We start from the raw sequence: 25,007 nt of genomic DNA on the forward strand, positions 1-25,007 counted from the left end.
ATATCTCTGGGTAAACAAGCCTGGAATTCTTTGTCAGTCTAATTAAGACCACCTGTTGTTAAGCAATAAAAACATTAGGGAAAGAGTGACTTTGTCATCAGAGTGACCAGAAAGCCTTAAGTGGCTCAATTGGTAAAGCACCAGGCTCCAAGTAAGGAGACTGGGGATTAACACCTAAATAAAACTGCTTTTGACTTCATCAAGATGCCCAAATCAAGTTTAGGTATACAGAAAGAGACAAATATCAGTCCCTGACCCTGAATTCACCTGCTTCAGTCTTTCCAAGCTGGGTATTCACTTCTGGATATTAACAATTATCAATTATTTTGAGGCTAAAATTTCATCATGAAATTTCATCCTTCCCTTTTCTTTCTCCAGGCCTTCCCACACACTGCCCCATGCTCACTTTCAAATTCATGGCTTTTTTCCTCATTGTTACTTCATGTGTTATATATACATGTATTTTGAAATATAAACTGCTTGTTTTTGAAGTATATGCAAATTTATTGTCTTTAATCAGTGCTTTCAGTTCCAAAATCATGTAAGATAATTACAGACATATATACATAAACTGTGACAGAACCCTTTTCCATTTTAACTCATATTTTTAATTATAAGATGAAAATGTTTTACTGTCTTGACCACAGTAAATTACTTACAAATGATGTAAGATTGTGAAGCTTCTCTTGCTGATGAGTGAGGCTTACCTGCTACCCTTAGACTCTCACCCTTGTTTGTGTCTTCTTTAGATCCCGTTTCAGTTTTGCTCAACAGCATTTTCTGGAGGGCATGGGCCACTGCCTACACTACATTTCATATGGAATAGCTGGGCTCAGACTTGGTCATCCCATCATTTTCTTCTGGTTTAATCTGTATTGAAATGTTTGCTGGGTATGGTTTATGATTTCTACATAGCAAAGCAGGTGAGCAATCAAAGTTGTCAATCCAGAATTTATGGAAGAATCTCCTGGGTACTGGGGGGATATAGGTGCCTCGAGAAAATGCTTTAAGCCAGGGATGGTGCTTTTCTTTTAACATGAAAAGATTCCTCTGAAAAAGTTTATAAAATCATTCTTATTTGATAGACTCTAAATATAATGTGTTGCTTGGCCACTTTCTACACTTTCCTTCTGGTTGAAAATATTTTGCCATAAGGAAAACACATCAATTATTTATATCACTATAGACTACCTGTATAGTTGCCTGTGTATTTTGGTTCAAGTTCAGCAAATCAACACCAACTTAGTACCCAAGTATCTATTAGCTGGGAATTTTTCCGAAAACAGACACACACATAGATTGATCTTTCTTCCTTCTTTCTTCCTCCTCCACCTCTTCCTTTATTTCTTGGCTCATGTATATATGCCTTCATGTCAGCAGAGGGAGCCTTATGCACAGAGCTTACCACTGAGCACAGAGCACCTTACCTACTAAGCCTCCAGCACACCAAGCATTATTTAGTGTCCAGCCTGCTCACACACCACTGGCCAGCAGAGGGCGCCAGAACACCCTAAACAAGGTCATGCCCAACCTGAACTCAGGCGGGGTGGACCAATCCCCCCCAGGATGCAGGCAGCAGGGTGGGAGTGCAGGATTGTGCATCTCTCTTTAGTCCTCCCCCCGTCTGTGGTTCTGCCCCACGCGCGAAGCGTTAGGGGACTCCAGGCAGACGGACTGACAGATGGTGGTGGACAGGGGAGGGATTGCTTTCAGTCAAATATCTGAGTCCCCCCATGTCTCCCTCATGAATCCTGTCCCTTGTGCTGCCTATAAAGCTCCTGCAGGCTAGTCCCTAAAACACTTGCTGGGGTCCCTCAGCTTTGCTCATGGGTGGCATGGCAAAAAGCCTGGAAGTAGGCTGGGGAAGCCTCTTCACGCTACTGCAGGCCTCAGTGGCACACAGCCAACACAGCCTTTCCCCTGGTCCCTGTGTCGGTAAATCTAAGGTCTTGCCAGACAAGCTTGCAATAGCCTTTAATCCAGGCACATGAGATGCAGACACAAGATGATCCCTGTGATTTCAATGTAGGCCTGGCTGACAAAGACAGTCCAGGACAGTCAGGCCTATACAGAGAAACCCAGTCTTAAAAATCAGATCAGAAAATAAGATTAAAACAGAAAATTTGAGCTGGGTTTGGTGGCACAGGCCTTTATTCCCAGCAGTCTAGCAGGCAGAAGCAGGCCAATCTCAGTGAGTTCAATATCAGCCTGGTCTACAAATTTAGTCCAAGTTAGCTAGGGCTAAAACAGAGAAACTCTGTCTCAAAATACCAAATCATTCATGTATATAAATTCATGCATATAAATTTTAATATATATTTAAATACATCTTTAATATATTTATTAAATATAAAGTTATTGAATGTATTAATATGAGTTAATGTTTGATAAATATATAATGTAGTTAATATATTATATATTTAATATATATCAATACATATTTTGTTTTAATCATATATATAAAATCTGAGCCAGGCATGGTGGCATATGTCTGTAATGCCAGCTCTCTGGGAGGCACAACTATGCTGATCTGCATGAGTTCAATGTCACCCTGGTCTACAAAGCAATTCCAGGACACGCAAGGGAACAGAGTCTGAGAAAACAGGGTCCTTCACACCCACATAACTAGAGTTGTCGGAAATAACAGAGTGTGACTTAACCTATGGTATAAGAAAGTCTGGCCGGGCAGGGTGGCACACATCCTTAGTCTCAGCACTTGAGAGGCTGAAGAAGGTGCATCTCTGTGAGTTCAAGGTTACACTGGTTTCCAGAGAGAGTCCTGGACAGGCAACCATGCACAGAGACACCATGTCTCAATAAAAGCACATTAAGTTAAATGAAATGAAATGAAAAGAAAATATCAAATCCTGGCATATTGGCACATGCCTTTAATACCAGCCCTCTGGATGGCAAAGGGGGTGGATCTATGTGAGTTCAAGGCCTGCTTGGTCTAGAAAGCCTGTCCAGATCAGTCAAGGTCAGACAGAAAAAACTGTGTCTCAGAAAACAGCTTCCTGAGATGTCAACAAAAAAGGTTAATTTCTTTACACATTTCTGAGGGTTCAGGTTAGAGCTGAGGACAGAGATCTACTTGAGTGGGAAAACAACCCCAGGCATGTTTCTTTCTCTCTTTGTTTCTTTGTGTGTTTGTGTGTTTTTATTTTTTAATGATTCACATGGCCCAGGGTCATGTCCACTTTGGATTTTCCCAGGTGTCCCTGCTCTGTCTATGCTCTTCCTCAGATCTGAAATAACTTACTCCTCCCCCATACCTAGTACCCATCAGGTTCATTTCTTTTCTATTTCTTTTTTATTCACTGAACACTTCTAGTCTCTCACTCCAGGGGGAAGAAACTTTTCATTTTTCCTGTAGAGACATCGAACCCTGCTAAGCTGACCAGGCTGGAAACCCAGTCCCCAGGAAGCAGCCAGAAAGAAGAAATGTTTATATTTACAAGAAATTGTGAACATCGTGATTTATTGTACATAAAAACATTTTCTGGTCGTGGGATTACCATGATTGGGTGAATTTTGAATGCTGTGACAGTTCCGGCAGACTGTTGGGTGAACGTTTTGAAGGCTTTCCCCGGGGTCCGAGGATTGTTCAATGTTCCTGAATAAAGTGCATTGAAAAAAAAATAGTTTCAAGATTTCCACTTAGAAAACTCAAGAGCCATAAATTCTGTAACAGTTGGTTCATTCAATGAAAATGGTATTAATGTTATTAATTCTTTGATATATTTTAAAAAATAATAATATTATAAAGATAAATAAAATTTCCAGACTTAAAAAAAAAAAGAAAGGCAAATGTCGTCATAAGCAAAAATGAAAATTCCAACCATTGTATTTTACCAATAAAGACTCAGGAGCCAGATGCTACAGAGAAAAGCTTCCAGCTCAGAGATGCAGAGAAAGCACCCAGGTGGCCTTCCTTCTCAGCTTCAGTCCAAATGGAGAAAAAAAAATGTTCACTAGCTCAACTCATGCCCAGGAGAAAAAAAAAAAAGCCAAAAATCTCGAGGCCAAAGGCTTCCTAGAAATCCCAGGGTGCTAAGGAGCTGAAGCTTAAGCTAAAGCTAAGGCAAAAGTCTGAGATAAGCCTTTCCACACTGTCTTAAATACCCCTCGACTCAAAGTCCCTCCTGCTCTTTAATGTCTGTAAGCATGTTTCTGGCTTCAATTCTTGACCTAGGGTTAACTTTAGTAAATCCTGTGTACAGAAAGCTCTTGGATTAAAAGTGTTTGCTAGGGCTGAACAACACCATGCAATAGACAGAACACCTGTTTGCAATAGACAGAAATTTCTTGGATTGAAAGTGTGTGTAGGGCTCAACCATACTGATCAAAAAACAGTGTTTTACCATTCACAATTTTGGGGTTCATAATGGCATCAAATATCCTGCAACATTTCCCCTTTTGGCTAAATGAAAGACTTCTCCCTCTAACATCAATAAAGTATCTATAATCAGGTATAAATTACATTCACAATGTCTAGACTGTATGTAATTAGCAAATTTGAAAAAAAAGTATTCTACTCTCTATCTTATCTTGATTAGCAAAAGTTCTGTACCGATTTTAGTAGGTTTATCCTATATTATATGTCTATATGAGTGGGTATACACCGTGTGCATCTTTCTGCTTCTGGGATAGCTCACTCAGGATGATCCTTTCCAGGTCCCACCATTTACCTGCAAATTTCATGATTTCCTTGTTTTTCTATTGCTGAGTAATATTCCATTGTGTAGATATACCACAATTTGTGCATCCATTCCTCCACTGAGGGGCATCTGGGCTGTTTCCAGCTTCTGGCTATTACAAATAAGGCTGCTGCAAACATGGTTGAGCAAATGTCTTTATTGTGTACTTGAGCCCCTTTTGGGTATATGCCTAGGAGTGGTATAATTGGATCTTGAGGAAGCGCTATTCCTAGTTGTCTGAGAAAGTGCCAGATTGCTTTCCAGAGTGGTTGTACAAGTTTAAAATCTGTACACCTAAAGAAAATAATCAAGAGGGAGGACTCTTGCTAAAATGCTCATTTCCTATCCAGAAAAGTAAAGAGGATAGCCATCAGAAGAAGGAGAAAAGAGGGATCAAGTCAGGAGCCTGACACAGAGGACCTCTGAAAGGCTCTGCCCTGCAGAAAAGCAATGCAGATGCTGAGACTTGTGGGCAAACTTCAGGCAGAGTGCAGGGAATATTATGAAAGAAGTGGGAAACAGTAAGATCTGAAGAGGACAGGAACTCCACAAGGAGAGCAACAGAACCAAAAAATCTGAGCACAGGGGTCTTTCCTGAGACTGATACTCCAACCAAGGTGTATGCATGGAGATAACCTAGAACCTCTGCACAGATGTAGCCCATGGAAGTTCAGTATCCAAATGGGTTCCATTGTGATAGGAAGAGGGACTATCTCTGACATGAACTGATTGGCCTGCTCTTTAATTACCTCTGTCTGAGGGGGAAGCAGCATTACCAGTCCACAGAAGACAATGCAGCCACTCCTGATGAGACCTAATTGACTAGGATCAGAAAGACAAGAAGACCTCCCCTATCAGTGGACTTGGGGTGGTGCATGCATGCAGAGGGTGGAGGAAGGGAGAGATTGGGACAGGAGGAGGGAGTGAACCACAGGGGGGATACAAAGTGAATAAAGTGTAATTAATAAAGAAAAAAAAATTAAAAAAGAGTTGAGAAAAAAAGTCCAATAATAGTCGATAACAGAAATGGAGAAACTTGAAAGTATATATAAGTGTAGCATGAAAGGGTTGGTGGATACCAAGAAAATACCCAAATCCCTAAATTATGATCATAGAAAGAGGAGAAGAAAACATTAGCAGAGGCATAGAAATTATCTCCAGTAAAAGCGGTGAAGAAAATTTCCAAAAGCTCCTAAAAGTGATGCCTACCAACTATAACAGAACTACCTAACACCAATTACATGAGACTTAGAACTCAAATTCTCCAGGGTGTATTGTCGACATTCGTTTCGTGAAAGGAGCTCTTTAGGCAAAGGGTCCTTCTTGAAGGTGATCTGTGATGCACCCCAGAATTGCTTCCAACCCCTGACAGCACCATCATGCGCCTGCTGCTGCAACTCACTAAAATCTGGCGTGGTGTGAACTGTCACTCTCTGGGCATTTACCCACTCTGATTGATAAACTTCCTAGAGGATCTTCTCGAACATGGATTGATTCCTGAGTCGGAATTCCGGATGCAAGTTCAATTGCTTTAGAACTTCTAAAACAACCTTAGCAAATATACGGCTGCAATAAATACCTTTGTGGTCCTCCGGGGGCCTCAGTAGGAGACGGGTATGAGGCACATTTGTGACCTTGGATGGCGCCATGAATCCTGGTATACACCATGAATATGGGCAAGTTGGTTTAAACTTCCCACGAACCCAAAATATCATGGGGCTACCAAGAAGTGTGTAAATTAAGTACGAGTCTTGAAATCGTTAAATTCAAAACGTTTCATTGTAATTCCTTATAACAAGTCAGCTAATGGCATCATATACTGTCCTTTTAAATTAATCTTGTTCCTTAGAATGAGAGAGAGAGAGATAAAATTATTGTCCTGAGCTCACTATAAACTTAGAGATAGCTGAAACATGAGTAGCCAGGTCAGTCCTGATTGAAAAGACATATATACTTGTAACTTTGAGACCTTGGTCGAGCTTCGTCTTTCTCAACTCATCATGAATGCATGTCATGGATACATAGATAAAAAAAAAATGTTTACTTTTAAAATATGTAACCTGTTGTAGTTTAGACTTCAGTTGTTTTTGTGACTAACTGCCTTTTTTTTTACTGTGATGTAATTCCTTTGTCTCCAAAGCATTAAAGTATAAACAGATAATACAGGAGGTTTGGAGATTCATGATTTTATATGGGTGCATGTCAATTGTTGTTATGTAGGGAGCGACAGTTATATCATCCATGGAGTGTGTGTAGGACTATGAACATGTCTGTATGTCTGATTGTGTTTCTGTGTGTGCATGGTCGGATACTGTCAAACGGGCAGGCTAAAACTGCAAGTTAGTTTTAGTTTCTAAAAGAAATATCATCGTCATATACAAACTTGTTAAAATGTGTCAAAGTCGAACTTTGAGGTTTTCATTTCATCACCCTTTCCCTTGAGTGTGTATGAACCGTCTTTGCTGGCTTCCCTCTTTTTCTTTTCCTGTTAATCCACGAATAAGTGAGTTTATTCAGGAGGACTCTGCAGAGGTCTTCTCCTTCACAGGAGCTAATCTCAGATCAAACCTGTTTACAAACCTTTCCAGTTTAGTTCAGAAGCTGATTTTTACTTATTCCTAGAGAAGAATCCTAAGCTCCTTCCAATATCCCTTTTTTTTTTCCTGGTGATACTTCTTAACCAGTTGCTGGTGACCCGAGAGCTAACGTCCTGTCCTTAGTATTATCTAGAACCCTGGAATCCTCCCAAAGCAGATGGAGAGAGAGAGAGAGAGAGATTGTTACATGAATTTTAACAATGGATTGTAGTTAAAACATTAGACACACAAAATTAAAAATGTTATCAAAACTTGAATGGAAAAAGATGAATGAGCTTACAAAGGTGGTGAGCCTGCTAGAATAATACATCAAATTTAAACTCAGAAGGAAATCAAAACACAGAGCCTATTAGCCAAGAGGTTATCATCTGCAATGGTATGTATTAAAACCGAGAGAGGGATACTCTTTTAGGATAAACACATATGAAAACATTTGATGTGTCCAGAGATGGGTCTGTAGAGAAAATGAGGAGGAATGCCTCCACCTAAGGAGAAGAATTAACACATCCGAGATGTCACAAGGTGCTTAAAGATGTTCCTCTGCAACGTTAGGTGGTAGAATCAGCCCAAGAAAACAGCATGAGGTCATGAACATGACAGGAATCAGCATACATCTTTCGACAATAACTCAATAAGTGGTCTAAAATTCTCAATAAAAAACACACGAACTACCAGACAGTCTAAGAGACAGGATCTGCCTGTTTTCTACTTCCAAGAGCATCCCCTCTACATTAGACACAGAAACTGACTTGTGGTCACAGGCTTGAAAGAATCACAGGGAGGTGGAACTGGAAAACAACCATATTCTATCATCTGAGAATATTTTTATCTTTTGGTCTGATAACATGCACTTTGAGTCAAAAGTAGTCAACAGGGGAGATCCAAAATGGAGGTGTGAGTGTGCAGGGAGTTGTGAGCATGAAGGGAGGTGTGAGCATGCATGTAGGTGAGAGAATGCAGGGAGGTGAGAGCCTACAGGGAGGAGTGAACATGCAGGGATGTGTGAATGTGCAGTGAGGTGTGAGCATGCAGTGAGGTGTGAACATGTTAGGAAGTGTGAACTTGCAGAGAGGTGTGAGGATGGTATGAGGTGTGAACTTGCAGGGAGTTTTGAACATGCAGGGATGTGTGAACATGCAAGGAGATGTGAACATGTAGACAGGTGTGAATGTGCACAGAGGTGTGAATGTGCAATGAAGTGTGATCATGCAGGGAGGTGTGAGTATGGTAGAAGGTGTGAACTTCCAGAGAGGTGTGAGCATGGTATGAGGTATGAACTTGCAGGGAGGTGTGAACATGTAGGGAGATGTAAACATGCAAGGAGGTGTGAATGTGCAGGGAAGAGTGAGCATGCAGGGAGGTGAGAGCATGCAAGGAGGTGTGAGCATGGTAGGAGGTATGAGGGTCCAGGGAAGTGTGAACCAGCAGGGAGGTGTAAGCAGGAAGGTGAAAGCCTACTGGGAGGTGTGAAAGTGCAGGGAGGTGTGAGCCTGGTAAGAGTTGTGAACATTGTAAAAGTTGTGATAGTTTTAGGAGGTGTGAATGTGCAGGGAGGTGTGAGCGTGCAGGGAGGTGAGAGTGTGGAAGGAGGTGTGAGCATGGTAGGAGGTATGAGGGTCCAGGGAGGTGTGAGCATGCAGGGAGGTGTGAGCATGGCATGAGGTGTGAAAATGCAAAGAGGTATGAATGTGCAGGGAGGTGTGAGCATCCAGGGAGGTGTGAGCATGCAGGGAGGTGTGAGCAGGCAAGTAGGTGTGAGCCTCATAGGAGGTGTGAGAATGCAGGGTGGTATGAGCATGGTAGGATGTGTGAACTTGAAGGGAGGTGTGAACATGTAGGGATGGGTGAACATTCAAGGAGGTGTGAAAATGCACAGAGGTGGGAGCATGCAGAAAGTGTGAGCATGCAGGAAGTGTGAGTGTGCAAGGAGGTGTGTGCGTGCAGGGAGCTGTGAGTGTGGTAGGTGTGAGCGTCCAGGGAGGTGTGAGCCTTGTAGGAGGAGTGAGTGTGCACTGAGGTGTGAGCATGGTAGGAGGAGTGAACTTGCAGGGAGGTGTGAGCTTGTAGGGAGGTGTGAGCATGCAGGGATGTGTGAACGTGCAGGGAGGTGTGAACATGTAGATAGCTGTGAACATGCATGGAGCTGTGAATGTGCAGGCAGGTGTGTGCATGCAGGGAGGTGTGAAGGTGCAAGGAGGTGTGAATGTTAAGGGAGTTGTGAGCGTGCAGGGAGGTGAGAGCATGGTAGGAGGTGTGAACTTGAAGGGAGGTGTGAGGGGAAGAAGGTGTGAAGTTTTAGGGAGGTGTGAACATGTAGGAAGGTATGAATATGCAAGGAGGTGTACATGTGCAGGGAGCTGTGAGCATGATATTTGTGAGCATCCAGAGAGGTGTGAGCCTTGTAAGAGGAGTGGGCATGCAGTGAGGTGTGAGCATTGTAGGAGGTGTGAACTTGAAGGGAGGTGTGAGGGGAAGAAGGTGTGAAGTTTTAGGGAGGTGTGAACATGTAGGAAGGTATGAATATGCAAGGAGGTGTACGTGTGCAGGGAGCTGTGAGCATGATATTTGTGAGCATCCAGAGAGGTGTGAGCCTTGTAAGAGGAGTGGGCATGCAGTGAGGTGTGAGCATGGTAGGAGGTGTGAACTTGCAGGGAGGTGTGAGCTTATAGGGAGGAGCGAACATGCAGGGATGTGTGAGCATCCAGGGAGGTGTGAACATGTAGAGAGGTATGAATGTGCAGGTAGGTGTGTGCATGCAAGGAGGTGTCAGCATAGTAGAAGATGTGAACTTGCAGGGAGGTGTGAGCATACAGGGAAGTGTGAATGTGCAAGGATGTGTGAATGTGCAGGGAGCTGTGAGCATGGTAGGTGTGAGTGTCCAGAGAGGTGTGAGCATGGCAGGAGGTGTGAACTTGCAGGGAGGTGTGAGCATGCAGGGAGATGTGAGCATGGCAGGAGGTGTGAACTTGCAGGGAGGTGTGAGCATGTGGAGATGTGTCAGTGTGTGGGGATGTGTGAACATGTAGGGAGGTGTGAGAGTGCAAGGAGATGTGAGCGGGCAAGAAGGTGTGAGCCTTGTAGGAGGTATGAGCATGCAGGGAGGTGGGAGCATGGTAGGAGGTGTGAACTTACAGGGAGGTGTGAATTCAGGGTATTGGGTGGGCTATGCAAGCCTTGAGGACCGTATAACATGGAAGAACTGAAGGATTGCTGGGAAAAAATTGGCAGCTAGTTCTGTATTGATATGTTAAATATGAACCTCTGCCTTTTGTTCCAGGTATGAAACCTACATCTATGGAAATATAAACTTCAGACCAAGCACTTGGTCTCCATTAGGTAATGATTAAAAAATGAGCTCACAAAGAAGAAAGATGGCAAAGACAAAGATTCTATTTTTCTTTGCTTTCTTTATATCATCTTTCTTTTCTTTGAGGGAGGGCGGGTACCCAGACTGGACTCAAATTTTTGATGTCAAGTTTTGCTTTTCTAATTAATTCGTATTTTATTAATCATTTTTATTTTTTCACAATTTATTCATTGTATACCCCTTTTAAAGGCCACTCCCTCAACTCCTACTGGTCCCATACTCCTTCCCTCTGTCCCCCAAACTCTTTCCCCTAATCCTCTCAAAGGGGGAGTTCCCCTCCTCTCCCATCCATCCACACATTATCAGAACACTACTCAGCTATTAAAATCAGGAAAATAAAATTTCTGCTCTTATTACTTCTGCATAGGCCACTGTGCTCACCTCAGAAGATTTCATACTATGAAGCTTGCCTGAAAGCTTACTGTGAAATAAACACTAGGTATAACTCATTTTAGAGAGTCCCACCCCCAAGACACTGTTTGATTTACCATCTCACATCAAGAAACATGTGAAATTTGAAATGCTATGAAGTGTGAAACATTTTTTTCACAAGCATTTCAGAGAACGTGGTTCTCTTGCTGCCTGGAGGCTGTTTCCCACCAGCCCAGGAAGGAAGGAGCCCCAGAAGATGAGGTATAAAACTTGGAAGCCACCTAAGCATAACAGTGATCAGAACACTCGGGGAACCACCTCAGAAAGTAAGTTCAACTTTAATTCTAGAAAACAGAGGGTATGTACCCCTTGGGGAGTAACTGGGATGCTCTAAGGATAGGTGTAGATAATTGTTTAAAACAGGGCACTTCAAGGATGCTTGATTTGCATTAAACAGCACATTCCTATCATGTGAAAAAGAACATGGAATCTGATTATCCTATATTTGAAGGGAGGGGAGTTATCAGAGATCTGTGTCAAAGGCCATGTATGAATTTTGGTTGGTGGCATCTATGTCTAAAGACACTCTCCAGATGAAGTCAGGCAGAGAAAACTCACCCTTGCCATGGTTATACAACTAGGCCAGCAGCAGGGTCATACATGAAAGAGAAAGCCTCCTCCCTCACATCTCAAAATTCAGTCTGGGTTGTGATGGTTTTCAATAGAACCCCTGGAATAATAGGTATGTGTACACAAAGAAACTTCTACAGGCTGCCACTGTTGTGATACTCTCAGAGAACTTCCTGGCTGGTGTTAGTTCACCATTCCCTACATATTCATCCACTGGACTAAAAGTTTCTTGTGTAAACTGAGGCAATTGAAAATAGTAAAGGTTGAGAAACAGGACTATCAAAAAGTCTTCCGTAAACACCTTATTATATAGTACTGTTGCATGTAATTGATATTCACCATTCATTGTATTCTTTTTAAAAATAAGTTTATTTACTTTAAATTCCAATTGTAATCCCCCTCCTTTCTCTGCCCCATGACTACCCTCTGTTCCTATTGCCCCCTATTACCTTTCCCCTTCAGAAAAGGGAGGTCTTTCCATTGAGCTAGTTTTACAGTTCTGTTGCATCTCAGTGGACCAAAGTACATAAAGGTCTTTCCACCTTGCTTATACTCACAGAATTGCTCTCCAGTAAGAATACTTTTATGATAATGATGACTCTAGATTTGTGCAAGGCATCACCCTTTTAGCACATTCATAAGTTTTTCCTCTATTATGAATCCTTTCATGATGATGAAGATTATACAAATGTGGAATGGTTTCACCATGTTAAAAGCACTCACAGGCTTTCTGTCCATTAGGATTTCATTCATAAGTGTGGAGATTATTCTGAAGTCCAAAAGTTTTTTCACATTGGTTACAGTCAGACATCTTTCCAGTATGTGTTATTTTATATATTAAGAGATGTTATGTGCAAAGGCTTTGCCACATAGTTATATTCATATGTGTTGTTGTCTTAGGAGATGATTGTTACATGCAAAGGCTTTATAACACTAATTATACTCACAAGGCTTCTCTCCACTGTGTGTCTTTTCCTATTTTCGGAGACTACTCTGCTGTGCAAAGGCTTTATCACGTTAGGTATATTCGTAAGGTTTCTTGCCAGTGTGTGTTCTTTTATGGCTTAAGAGAGTACTGTTTTGTGCAAAGGCTTTACCACACTGGTTACATTCATAAGGTTTCTCTCCAGTGTGTGTTCTTTTATGTCTTATGAGATGACTGTTTCGTGCAAAGGCTTTACCACACTGGTTACATTCATAAGGTTTCTCTCCAGTGTGTGTTCTTTTATGACTTAAGAGAGTACTGTTTTGTGCAAAGGCTTTGCCACACTGGTTACATTCATAAGGTTTCTCTCCAGTGTGTGTTCTTTTATGGCTTATGAGATGACTGTTTTCTGCAAAGGCTTTACCACACTGGTTACATTCATAAGGTTTCTCTCCAGTGTGTGTTCTTTTATGGCTTATGAGATGACTGTTTTCTGCAAAGGCTTTACCACACTGGTTACATTCATAAGGTTTCTCTCCAGTGTGTGTTCTTTTATGGCTTATGAGATGACTGTTTTCTGCAAAGGCTTTACCACACTGGTTACATTCATAAGGTTTCTCTCCAGTATGTGTTCTTTTATGCCGTATGAGCTGACTGATTTTTGCAAAGGCTTTACCACATTGATTACATTTGTAAGGCTTCTCTCCAGTGTGTGTTCTTTTATGCCATATGAGTACAGTGATATAGGGGAAGGCTTTCCCACATAGAGTGCATTTAAAGGGTTTCTCTCCAGTATGACTGCTTTCATGCCTGCAAAGAAAATTGGCACATGTGAAAGATTTACCACAGTCATTTCATTACACTAATAAATATATTTATCTACATGAATTAATTTCATAATTTGGTCTAATGGTAAAGAAGAATCAAATTTTAAAGTTTTATCACTTTATTTACATTCACGGTATTCCCCTTCATTATGGGTATTTTTGAAGATCCCTGTGATGGTAAGAGCATTTGTTATGTGGATCTCTTTTATAGCATCATTTTTCTGTAAGAGGTTTTCTCCTATATATGAAGAGTATTGTAAGTATTCAGAGTTTCACCACACCAATCCCATTCACAAATTTTTGTACTGTATGAATGATACTTCATTTTCAAAGTGAGCCAAGAGAAGCAGAAGTTCCAAATTCCTAGTATTCATAGGTATTTTCAGCAATATGAGTTTGCTGATGAATTCTCAGTGAAGTTGCAAAACCAATTAACAGTAACCATTTATCACATTCAGAAAATTTACTCAAAGTGGCGACCACTACCAAATTAATTGTTCTTGGAGAAAGACAGGGACACTGCTTCTTTCAATATCCCTATGCTCATGTCTTAGAATCATTTTGACATATGATATACCAGTTTAATTTACAAATATAATAAAGATTCCCATATTGAATTAACACAGTTTGTTTTTTGTTCATCATAGACATGTCATATAGGGATTAAGGTTTCTCCAAAACAATATTCTTGATTCTCATAAGCTGCTCCTTTCACTAAACTTTACAATGTTACTGCATGAAAATAAGTAACACTGGTTCTAATATGAAATTTTTGCTTATTAGAAGGTTTTGGACACATACTGATCACCAATTCAGTGTGTATACCTTTACAATATCTGAGTAGATAGAATGAGACTAAACAGATTGGCAGTTCAAGTCAGTAGCTGTAATGTCCATATGATTCAAATGGTATTTTTGTTACAATATTATTTTATTTTCTTCTATGTTAGAGGAGTGCCTTGTAAACACTAATCAGATGCCTGACATTGAAGTACATGGAATTATGAGATTTTAATGATCATCAGTACACTTAAAGCAGTGCTGTTTTTATACTGTTGCCTTTCTTTAAAACTTCCAGGACACAGCCATGTGTGCTGGTACATGCCTTCAATCCCAGCACTTGTGGAGGCAGAATCTGGCAGATCTGTGTGATTTTGAGGTCAGGCTGGTATAACAAGTAAGTCTAAGAAAGTCACAGATACTCAGAAAAAAATCTATTTCAAAAACAGAAAACAAAAAGCAGCCAATAAACAAAAAAAAAAAAACAAACAAAAACAAACAAAAAACACCAAACTTCCAGGTCACATTAAAATTTAAGATTTATATCTGTATCAACATGCACATAAAGTTACCTTTTATTACTTGTAGAACTTTGAAAATGTTCTTCAATATTATGGTCATCCCAATTGTAGCCTAAAATATAGTACGAGAAAATATATATTATTGGAAATATCATGTTATTATTAAGGCAAAACATAAATCACTATCTTCTGTGACCCTTAGAACCATGCCTGATTTATTTACCTCATTCCTCCTCATTCTCAATTGGAATTACAGAAGATGATCAATAACAAAGTAAGAGTTGTCTCTTTATTTTTAAAGTGAAAGAAAAATTGCAATCTTACCTATAGCAGTGAGGTTTTCACAGGTCTCTAGCATCACATCTTTGTAGAGTTGCTTCTGGGAAGGTTCCAGCAAGGCCCACTCTTCTTGGCTGAATTTCACATGCACATCATTGAAGGTCACTGAATTCTAAAATATGCCATACATTTGTACAACAGAAACAGTGGCAACAATATAAATTTATACTTCATTGTCAATATAATCATATAATTCTACTGCATCTTCAATTCATTTTCTGACACAGAAGTGTGAATGTTTTATAGTTGGGTGCTCTGCGTGATGTGAAGTAGGGGATATGAAAAAGCCTAAAGGTTAGATTGAAAAATAAAAATAAAAACCAAAGGCGTGCTTCAAAAACTTGTGTTTCATCAGTTTGTAAGACATGAATATAAAGTAGCCATTAGTTGGGTTCTTGAGCAATCTATGAATCCTCTTCAGTTACTTGGGTGAGTAGGTCAGGACCCTGTCATGAGACAGGTGGAAGGACAAAACACAGTCATTATATTTTATATAGCAACAAATAATATGTGTTGATCAGGGGACACTGAACGGATGGGTAACATCAGTCAAAAGACAACATGGTACTGAATATTATGTTTTGACCAGGGCTCAGGGATATGACATATCAGTATGTGAAGGGGGGGGCTCATATATTTGTGGAAGGGAAAGTGGACGACAGTGAATACATGAATAAAAATAATGTGAGTGGCAAGAAACAACAATCATAGCCAATAACATGCTATTTCTGAGTGACCAGACAAAAGCAAAGGAATAGAACACATGGTTGTTTTTTGATTATTGTTTTGTATATCCTCCTTACTAAATAATGTAGTCTATAGATTAAAAATAAAGATTAAAACTTTTCTATTAAATATAAGTGTTATTGTTATCACTAAGTCATTTTAGAAGAAAACAGAATAACAAGTTTTAACTGTATCATATCTGAACTTCTTGAAGAGGATATAGCTTTGGAATAGATGTGGCAATTTATGTGGACAAAGACAAACAGAGAGAAGAGTGTAAAACAGAGAGACAGAGACATAGAGACAGAGACACAGAGAGAGAGAAATTAACAGATGAACAATACTAATTACAGATCAGAGAAATTTATTAGCAGTTACTAACTACAAAAAATGGTGGACAAGCTGGGTGTATTCTGTCATGCCTTCAATTCCATCACTCAGGAGGCAGACACAGGTGTATCTTATTGAACTGGATGTCAGTATTATCTATTCAAAGAGTTCTAGGACAGCCAGACCTATATATTAAGACAGAGCCTCCCCTAAAAGTCAATCAAACAAACAAAATATTGAAGGAACTCAGAGGTCTTTACTGAAGATTCTACGAGGAATTATACATTCACTCCTGTTGTATATTTATTTTCCAGAAATCTGCACTACCTCAGCTTAAACTGTAACTTCAATGATATCTTACTAAAAGGGAATGGATGTTTAAACAGGTAAAAATAGAAGACAAAAATATTAGCAGTGTAAATGTTGATCATAAATGAGCAACATAAGATAGGAGAGATGGCTCAGCAGTGAGGAGCTCTTACTGCTCTTGGAAATAATTGGGCTCAATTGTTAGTGTTTACATGGGACCTGCTACTTTCAATTGTTATAAGTTCATCAGTTCTGAAGACATCTTCAGACTACTGTGAGGATTAGGCACACAAGAGGTGCATATTCATGCATACAATCAAAATACTTATATTCAGTAAAAAGTAAAAATAGATCCCAGATGGCTGGGCTGATTGCACACTGTTCTGATAAGCTGGGTAGCAGAGACTGCACAGTGACCAATAGTTGGATCTGTGGGCCCCCAAACACCACTGACTGTGTTTCCTAGGTAAGTAGAAAACCAATGATGAGGGAAACTATTGGGTCCAACCTCAGAGCACCCAGCTAATCTCTGGAAAAATTTCTTGGATATTGCAGCAGGAATAAGATTTTCAAGCAAATGGATCCAAGAAGCAAGCTATTCTAATATCTAATAAAACAGACTTTCAACCAAAATTAATTGAAAGGGATGAGGAAGAGGGAATCCAAGATGGCATTGCCAGGAGGACCACGACAGGAACAGGACAGCAATGTTGGTACAGCAACTAAAAGACTGAACTCTGGGCCCTAAAACAACAGCAATCGTGTTTCCCAGGTGAGAGGAAACTCCGTGGTGTGGGGATCACTCAGTCCCACTCTCAGGTCACTCAGTGAGAGCCGGGAAAATATCCCAGGTGCAGGATATACCTGTTTGTCCTGATCACCTTCCCAGGCCTAACTGTGTGCTCCAGGGCACCAGAGACTGGGAGCTCCAGGCTCAAAAAAACAAAACAAAACAGGAAAGAAGAAAGTGGGACTGACCTCAGGTCACCCAGTCTATCCCTGCAAAAGGTCCTGCAGACTGGTGGGTACACAGCTGTCAGCCTTGAGTGGGCCTCCAGTCACTAGACCTCCATGCCCTACTCTCCATCACAGACAGAACTGTGTGCCCCAGGACACTAGAAGATGGGTTTCCCTGTCTGGAGAAAACCCCACAGGCAGGGAAAGAGCAGGTCCCAGCTTAGAGCACTCAGCCAACTCCCCCACACACACACTACCACCACCACACATGGGAACATTCTTGGAAATGTTCTCAGGTTCTTTCCCAGTCACCAGCTTGGTAGCCATCTGGCAAGCGCCTACCCATTCTACACACCACGTCAAACACCACAGATTAGGTCTTCATGTTGGGAGAAAACCCAAAGGTGGGGAAAACATCTGGCCCTACCTCAGGACACCTAGCTCTGGAAAAGTTTCTGGTTATTCACAGGTTCCAGACACTATCCTCCTGCTGCACATGTGAGAGCAGTGCTCAGCTGCTATGGATTACTGCTTGGTACTGGGGCACAGAGCTCTAACCTCAGACCTACAGAAGCCTGGGATCCCCAAGATCAACCCCCAGATACTGCTCCAAGGGACAACCAGTTATCCCTAACTAAACTGACCAAACCATGGGGTACCCAGGTTACAGCTGCAGCTTACTAAATTTACAGCAAGAAAGCCAGAAGCAGGACAACTGTCTCCAGCACTTCTCTGGGTGAGAGGAGTGCCCCCTTGACTAACAAAGACCACAATTACCGCTCAGGTCTCTATGCCTGTGGTGAGTTTTGGCAATTCCTGAAAAATACCTGCTATTCAGTGACCATAACCCCAAAAGCTGAGGAAGCCTCCTTCAGGAAAAATCATCTTCCTGTCAAGGGGATTATCCCCACCACAGGATTCCAGGAAGCACCAGAAACTAACACCCAACACCTAATATAGCCAAATGGGTAGAGGCAAGTGTAAAAGCTCAAAAAGACAGAGCAATATAGCATCTCCATAAACCATTTATTCAGGGGCAAGCAGCCCTGGACACACCAGGGTAAATGAAATTCAAGAAGATGACCTTACATCTGTGCTTATGAACAGGATAATAGAGAAAAAAAAATAAACTGCGTAAAGACCTAGATGAATATAAAGTCAAACAGATTATTGCCATTTGCAAAGAAATGGAGGAAGATAAAGTCAAACAGATTATGGCCATCCTTAAAGAAATACAGGAAGTTGCAGCCAAACAATTTGTGGCCTTTAGAGAGGAAATACTTAAATCACCGAAAGATATTAAAGAAACAGAGGATTGTTCGAACAAACAGCTGAAGGAATTGAAGAAAAATACAGTCAGAGAAGTGAAGGAAATCAATGAAATGGCTCAAGACCTGATAAGAGAATTGGAAAAAATTAAAGAAAACACAAGTGAAGGAAACTGTGGAGAGAAAGAACTTAAGGAGGAAAAGAGGAACTACAGAGGTAAGCATAAGCAATAGACTACGAGAGATGGAAGAAAGAATCTTAGGTGTGGAAGACACAATGGAATAAATAGATGTAGCTATCAAAGAAAATGTTTAATCTAAAAAATTCCTGACACAGACCATCCAAGAAATCCAAGACAACATGAAAAGCAAAACCTAAAAATAATAGGAATAGAGGAAAAAGAAGATTCCCTCCTCCAAGGCCCACAAAATATTTTCAACAAAATCATAGAAGAAAATTTCCCCAACTTAAAAGAGAGGTCTATAAGAATACAAGAGGCCTACAGAACACCCAATAAATTAGAGCAGAATAGAAAATCCTCCCACCACATAATAAACAGTAAGTATACAGAACCAAGAAAAAATACTAAAAGCTGCAAAGGAAAAAGGCAAAGTAACATATAATGACAAAACAATCAGAATCACACCTGACTTCTCAACAGAGACTATGAAAGCCAGTAGGTACTGAACAGATATCATGTAGACCCTAAGAGAACATAGATGTCCACCCAGGCTACTATACCCAGCAAAAGTTTCAGTCATCATAGATGGAGCAAACAAGATATTTAATGACAAAAACAAATTTAAACAATACCTACCCACAAATCCAGAGGTATAAAAGCTCCTAGAAGGAAAACTACAATCCAGGAAAGCTAACTGCATTCAGGAAAACACAGGAAATAAATAATGTCACTACAGCAAAACTAAAAGTAACCAAGCACACAAACACTACCACAAGCAACATCAAAATAAAAGGAACTAACAGCCACTGGTCATTAATTTCCCTCAACATCAATGGACTTAACTCTCCAATAAAGACACAGACTAACAGAATGGACACTTAAACAAGACCCAACAAACTGTTGCATACAAGAAACACATCTAAGTCACAAAGATAGACATTACCTGAGAGTAAAGAGCTGGATGGGTCCAAGCAAATGAACCCAAGAAACATGCAGAAGTAGCCATTCTAATATCTAATAAAATAGATTTTCAACCAAAATTAATCAAAACATATGAGGAAGGTCATTTCATACTCATCAAAGGAAAATTCCACCAAGAAAAAAATCAAAATTCTGAACATTTATGCCCAAAATACAAGGTACCCACGTTTGTAAAAGAAACATTAATAAAACCTAAAACACACACAAATCCCCATACATTACTACTGGGAGACTTCAACACTCCACTCTCAACAAAGTACAGGTAACCAACAGAAATTACACAAAGAATATCTCTAATAGATGTCATGTATCAAATGGACCTAACAGATATCTACAGAATCTTACACCCAAAGAAAAAAGAATTTACCTTCTCTCAGCACCTCATGGAAACTTCTCCAAAACAGACCATATCATTGGTCACAAAGTGAGCCTCAACCTATACAAGAAGATTGAAATAATCCCTTGTATCCTATCTATTACCGTGGTCTAAACCTGGACCTCAACAACAACAGAAATAGCAAAAAGCCTACAAACACATGGAAAGAGAAGAACTCACTACTAAATGACAGCTGGGTCAGGGAAGAAATAAATAAAGAAATTAAAGTCTTCCTAGAATTCAATGGAAATGAAGACACAGCATAACAAAACTTCTGGGACACAATGAAAGCAATGCTAAGACGAAAGTTCATAGCACTAAGTGCCTTCAAAAAGAAATTTATAACACCTCATACAGTCAACTTAATGGCTCACCTAAAATCCCTAGAAAAAAGAAGCAGACACACCAAAAAGGAGTAGAATAATCAAACTCAGGGCTGAAATCAATAAATTAGAAACAAATAAAACAATTCAAAGAATCAATGAAACCAAGAGCTGTTTATTTGAGAAAATCAAGATAGACAAACCCTTAGCCAAAATAACTAAAAGGCAGAGAGACACTATCCAAATTAACAAAATCAGAAATGAAAAGGAGGAGAAAACAATAGACACTGAAGAACTCCAAACAATCATTAGGACTTACATCAACAGTCTATATGCCAAAAAAATTGAAAAGTCTAAATAAAATGGACAATTTTCTTGATCAATTCCACTTACCAAAGCTTAATCAAGACCAGGTAAATCAATAAAATAGTCCTGTATCCACTAAGGAAATAGAAGCATTCATCAAAAATCTCTAATCCACCAAAAGCTCAGAGCCAGATGGTTTCAGTGCAGAAATCTTACAGACTTTCAAAAAAGAGGTAACTCCAGCTCTCTTCATTCTATTCCACAAAAGAGAAACAGAAGGAACACTACAAAACTCATTCATTGAAGCCACAGTTACCTTGGAACCTAAACCCAGAAAGACCCAACGAAGAAAGGTAATTTCAGGCCAATCTCCCTTATGAACATTGATGCAAAAATACTCAACAAAATACTTTGCAAACCCAATACAAGAACATATCAAAGATATCATCCACTATGACCAAGTAGGCTTCATGCTAGGTATGCAGGGATGGTTCAATAAACAAAAATCCATCGATATGATCCACCATATTAACAAATTGAAAGAAAAAAAAGCACATGATAATCTCCTTAGATGCTGTAAAAGCATTTGAAAAAAAATCGAGCATCCATTCTTGTTTAAAGTATTGGAGAGATCAGGGATACAGGGCACATACCTAAACATAGTAAAGGCAATACACTGCAAGCCTATAGCCAACATCAAGCTAAACGGAGAGAAACTTACAGCAATCCCACTGAATTCAGGGACAAGGCAAGGCTTCCCATTCTCTCCATATCTCTTCAACATAGTTCTTGAGGTCCTTGCTAGAGCAATAAGACAATTAAAGGAGATCAAAAGGATACAAATTGGAAAGGAAGAAGTCAAAGTATCACTATTTGCAGATGATATGATAGTATACCTGAGTAACTCCAACATTTCTACCAGGAAACTCCTACAGCTGATAAACACCTTCAGCAAAGTGGCTGGATACAAAATTAACTTGAAAAAAAATCAGTAGTCTTTCTGTATACAAAAGATAAAAGGACTGAGAAAGAAATTAGGGAAACAACACCCTTCACAATAACAAAAAAGACATAAAGTACCTTGCTGTGACCATAACCAAGCAAGTCAAAGACAAGTATGAAAAAAATTTCAAGTCTCTAAAGAAAGAATTAGAAGAAAATATGAGAAGATGGAACTATTTCCCATGCTCATGGCTTAGCAGGATTAACATAATAAAAATGGACATCTTACCAAAAGCAATCTACAGTTTCAATGCAATTTCCATTAAAATACAACAGAAAAAAAAACATAATGTATCCTGATGTTATCCTCAACAAGCCAGTGAAAAACATATATATATATATATATATATATATATATATATATATATATATATATATATAACAACTTCAAACCTTGAAACAACTACAAACCTTGAAAGAAAAATTCTGAACTTCATATGGGATGCAATGAAAGCAGTCCTAAGAGGAGTTTTAATAGCACTAAAGGCCTTCATACACTATTGGAGACATCCCATACAAGCAACTTATTGGCACACCTGAAAGCCCCAGGAAAAAAGAATCAGACACACCCAGCAGGAATAGACCACTAGGAATAACCAAACTCAGGGCTGAAATCAATAAATTAGAAACAAAGAGATTAATTCAAAGAATCGATGAAACCAAGAGCTAGTTCTTTGAGAAAATAAAAAAAAAACATAGACAATCTCTTAGCCAAACTAAGTAAATGGCAGAAAGACACTATCCAAATCAACAAAATCTGAAAGAAAGAAATATAACAGATACTGAGAAAATCCAAAGAACCACTAACTCTTATGTCAAAAGACTATATGCCACAAAGTTTGAAAATCTAAAGGAAATATACAATTATCTTTAGATTCCACTCAGCAAAGTTGAATCAACATCAGGTAAAGCTATTAAATAGTCTTATACTGCCTAAGGGAATAGAAGGAACCATCAAAATACTCCCAACCAAAAGAAGGGCCAGATGATTTCAGAGCAGAATTCTACAAGACCTTCAAAGAAGAGCGAATACTGATACTCTTCAAATTATAATACAAAACAGAAATGGATGCAACATGACCAAACTCCTTTCATAAGACAACAGTCACCTTGATAAATCCTCAAAAATCCCCCAAAAGAAAGAGAACTTCAGACGAATCTCTTTTATGAACAATGATGCAGAAATATTCAATAAATACTCACAAACCAAATCCAAGAACATATCAAAGATATCATCCACCATGACCAAGTAGGCTTCATCCCAGGCATGCAGGGGTGGTTAAGTATATGGAATCCCTCAATGTAATCCACCATATAAACAAATTGAAAAAAAAAACAAACAGGATCATTTTCTTAGATGCTGAAAAAGCATTTGACAACATGCAACAGTTATTCTTGTTTAAAGTCTTGGAGGGACTGGGGACAAAGACACAGTCCTAAAAATTGTAAAGACAGTGTAAAGAAACTTCATAGCTATCATCAAACTAAATGAAAAGAAAGTTAAAGCAATTCCACGGAATTCGGGGACAAGACAAGGCTACACACTCTCTCCCAATCTCTTCAATACAGTACTCAAAGTCCTATCTAGGGCAATAAGACAACTAAAGGAGATCAAGGGGACACAACTTGATAAGGAAGTAGTCAAATATCACTATTCACAGAAGATATGACAGTATACAAAAATGACCCCAAAATTCTACTGTAGGGGATTCCTATAGTTGAAAAACACTTCAGCAAAATGGCTGGATATGAAGTTAACTAAAAAAAAAAAAATTAGTAGCACTCCTGTATACAAAAGACAAATAGACTAACAAAGAATTAGGAAAATAACACCCTTCACAATAGCCAGGAAAAATAACATAATTTTATCCTCAACAAGCCAGTGAAAAACATATACATATATATTTTATATATATAAACTGCAGTCCAAGTTCTTCAAAGACCTCAACATAAAACCAGATACACTAAATCTGTTAGAAAAAATATGAAAAACATATATATATATATATATATATATATATCTTCAAGTCTCTGAAGAAATAAATTGAAAAAGATACCAGAAGATAGAAATATCTCTCATGCTCATGGATCAGTAGGATCAACATAGGAAAAATTGCCATTGTATCAAAAACAATCTACAGATTCAATGATATTCCCATCAAAATATCAACACAATTCCTTAAGGAACTTGAAAAAACAATTTTCAGCTTCATATGGAAAAATTAAAAAAGCCAGAATAACTAAACCATCCTGTACAATAGCAGATATTTAGTAGGTATCACCATTTTTCATCTCAAGCTCTATTATAAATAAATAGTAATAAAAACTGCATGGTACTGTAAAAAAATAATCAGTGGATCAGTGGAATTGAAGTGAAGACCCATAAATAAACCCACACACCTATGGCCAGTTGATTTTTGACAAAGAAGTCAAAATCATGCAATGGAAAAAGGACAGCATCTTCAACAAATGGTGCTGGTCTAACCTGAAGTTTACATGTAGAAAAATGAAAATAGATACATATTTATCACCCTGCACTAAACTGCAGTCCAAGTTCTTCAAAGACCTCAACATAAAACCAGATACACTAAATCTGTTAGAAAAAAAAGTGGGAAAGATCCTCGATCTCATTTGCATAGAAGGTAACTTCCTCAACAGAACACCAAGAGCACTTGCTCTAAGATCAAGAATTAATGAATAGGATCTCATGAAACAAAAAGCTTCTATGAAGCAAAGAACTCTGTCAATAGGACAAAATGACCGCCTACCGACTGACAAAAGATCTTCACCAACCCTTCATACAACTGAAAGAGCTAATAAACAATATATATAAAGAGCTGAAGAAATTAAACTCCAATAATCCAAATAATCCAATTTAAAACTGGGGTACAGAACTATACAAAGATTTCTCCACAGAGGAATATCAAATGGTGGACATTAAATGCTCAATATCTGTAGTCATCATGGAAATGAAAATGACATTCCATCTTAAACCCATCATGGCTAAGGTCAAAACCTGAAGTGACAGCAAGTTAGTGAGAATGTGAAGAAAGGAACACTCCTCCATTGCTGTGGGAGTGAAAACTTATACAACCGCTTTAGAAATCAATCTGATACTTTCTCAGACAATTAGAAATAGTGTTACTTCAAGACCCAGCTATACCATTTCTGGGCATATATCAAAAAGATGCT

At 39.2% G+C, this 25,007-nt stretch overlaps 1 protein-coding gene across 1 annotated transcript in view; it reads right to left on the minus strand.

Moving 5' to 3' along the window:
• Positions 1–7,083: 7,083 nt before the first annotated feature.
• Positions 7,084–25,007, minus strand: part of LOC132650729 (zinc finger protein ZFP2-like) — a gene marked incomplete at its 5' end in the record, with an annotated part of 124,616 nt that continues 106,692 nt past the window's right edge. Inside the window, 2 exons of the mRNA XM_060376067.1 lie at positions 7,084–7,182; positions 12,756–13,300. Coding sequence (XP_060232050.1) covers positions 7,084–7,182; positions 12,756–13,300 — 644 coding nt within the window. The remainder of the gene's footprint in view (positions 7,183–12,755; positions 13,301–25,007) is intronic.

The sequence above is a fragment of the Meriones unguiculatus genome (assembly GCF_030254825.1).
Source record: "Meriones unguiculatus strain TT.TT164.6M chromosome 13 unlocalized genomic scaffold, Bangor_MerUng_6.1 Chr13_unordered_Scaffold_28, whole genome shotgun sequence".
NCBI lineage: Eukaryota > Metazoa > Chordata > Mammalia > Rodentia > Muridae > Meriones > Meriones unguiculatus.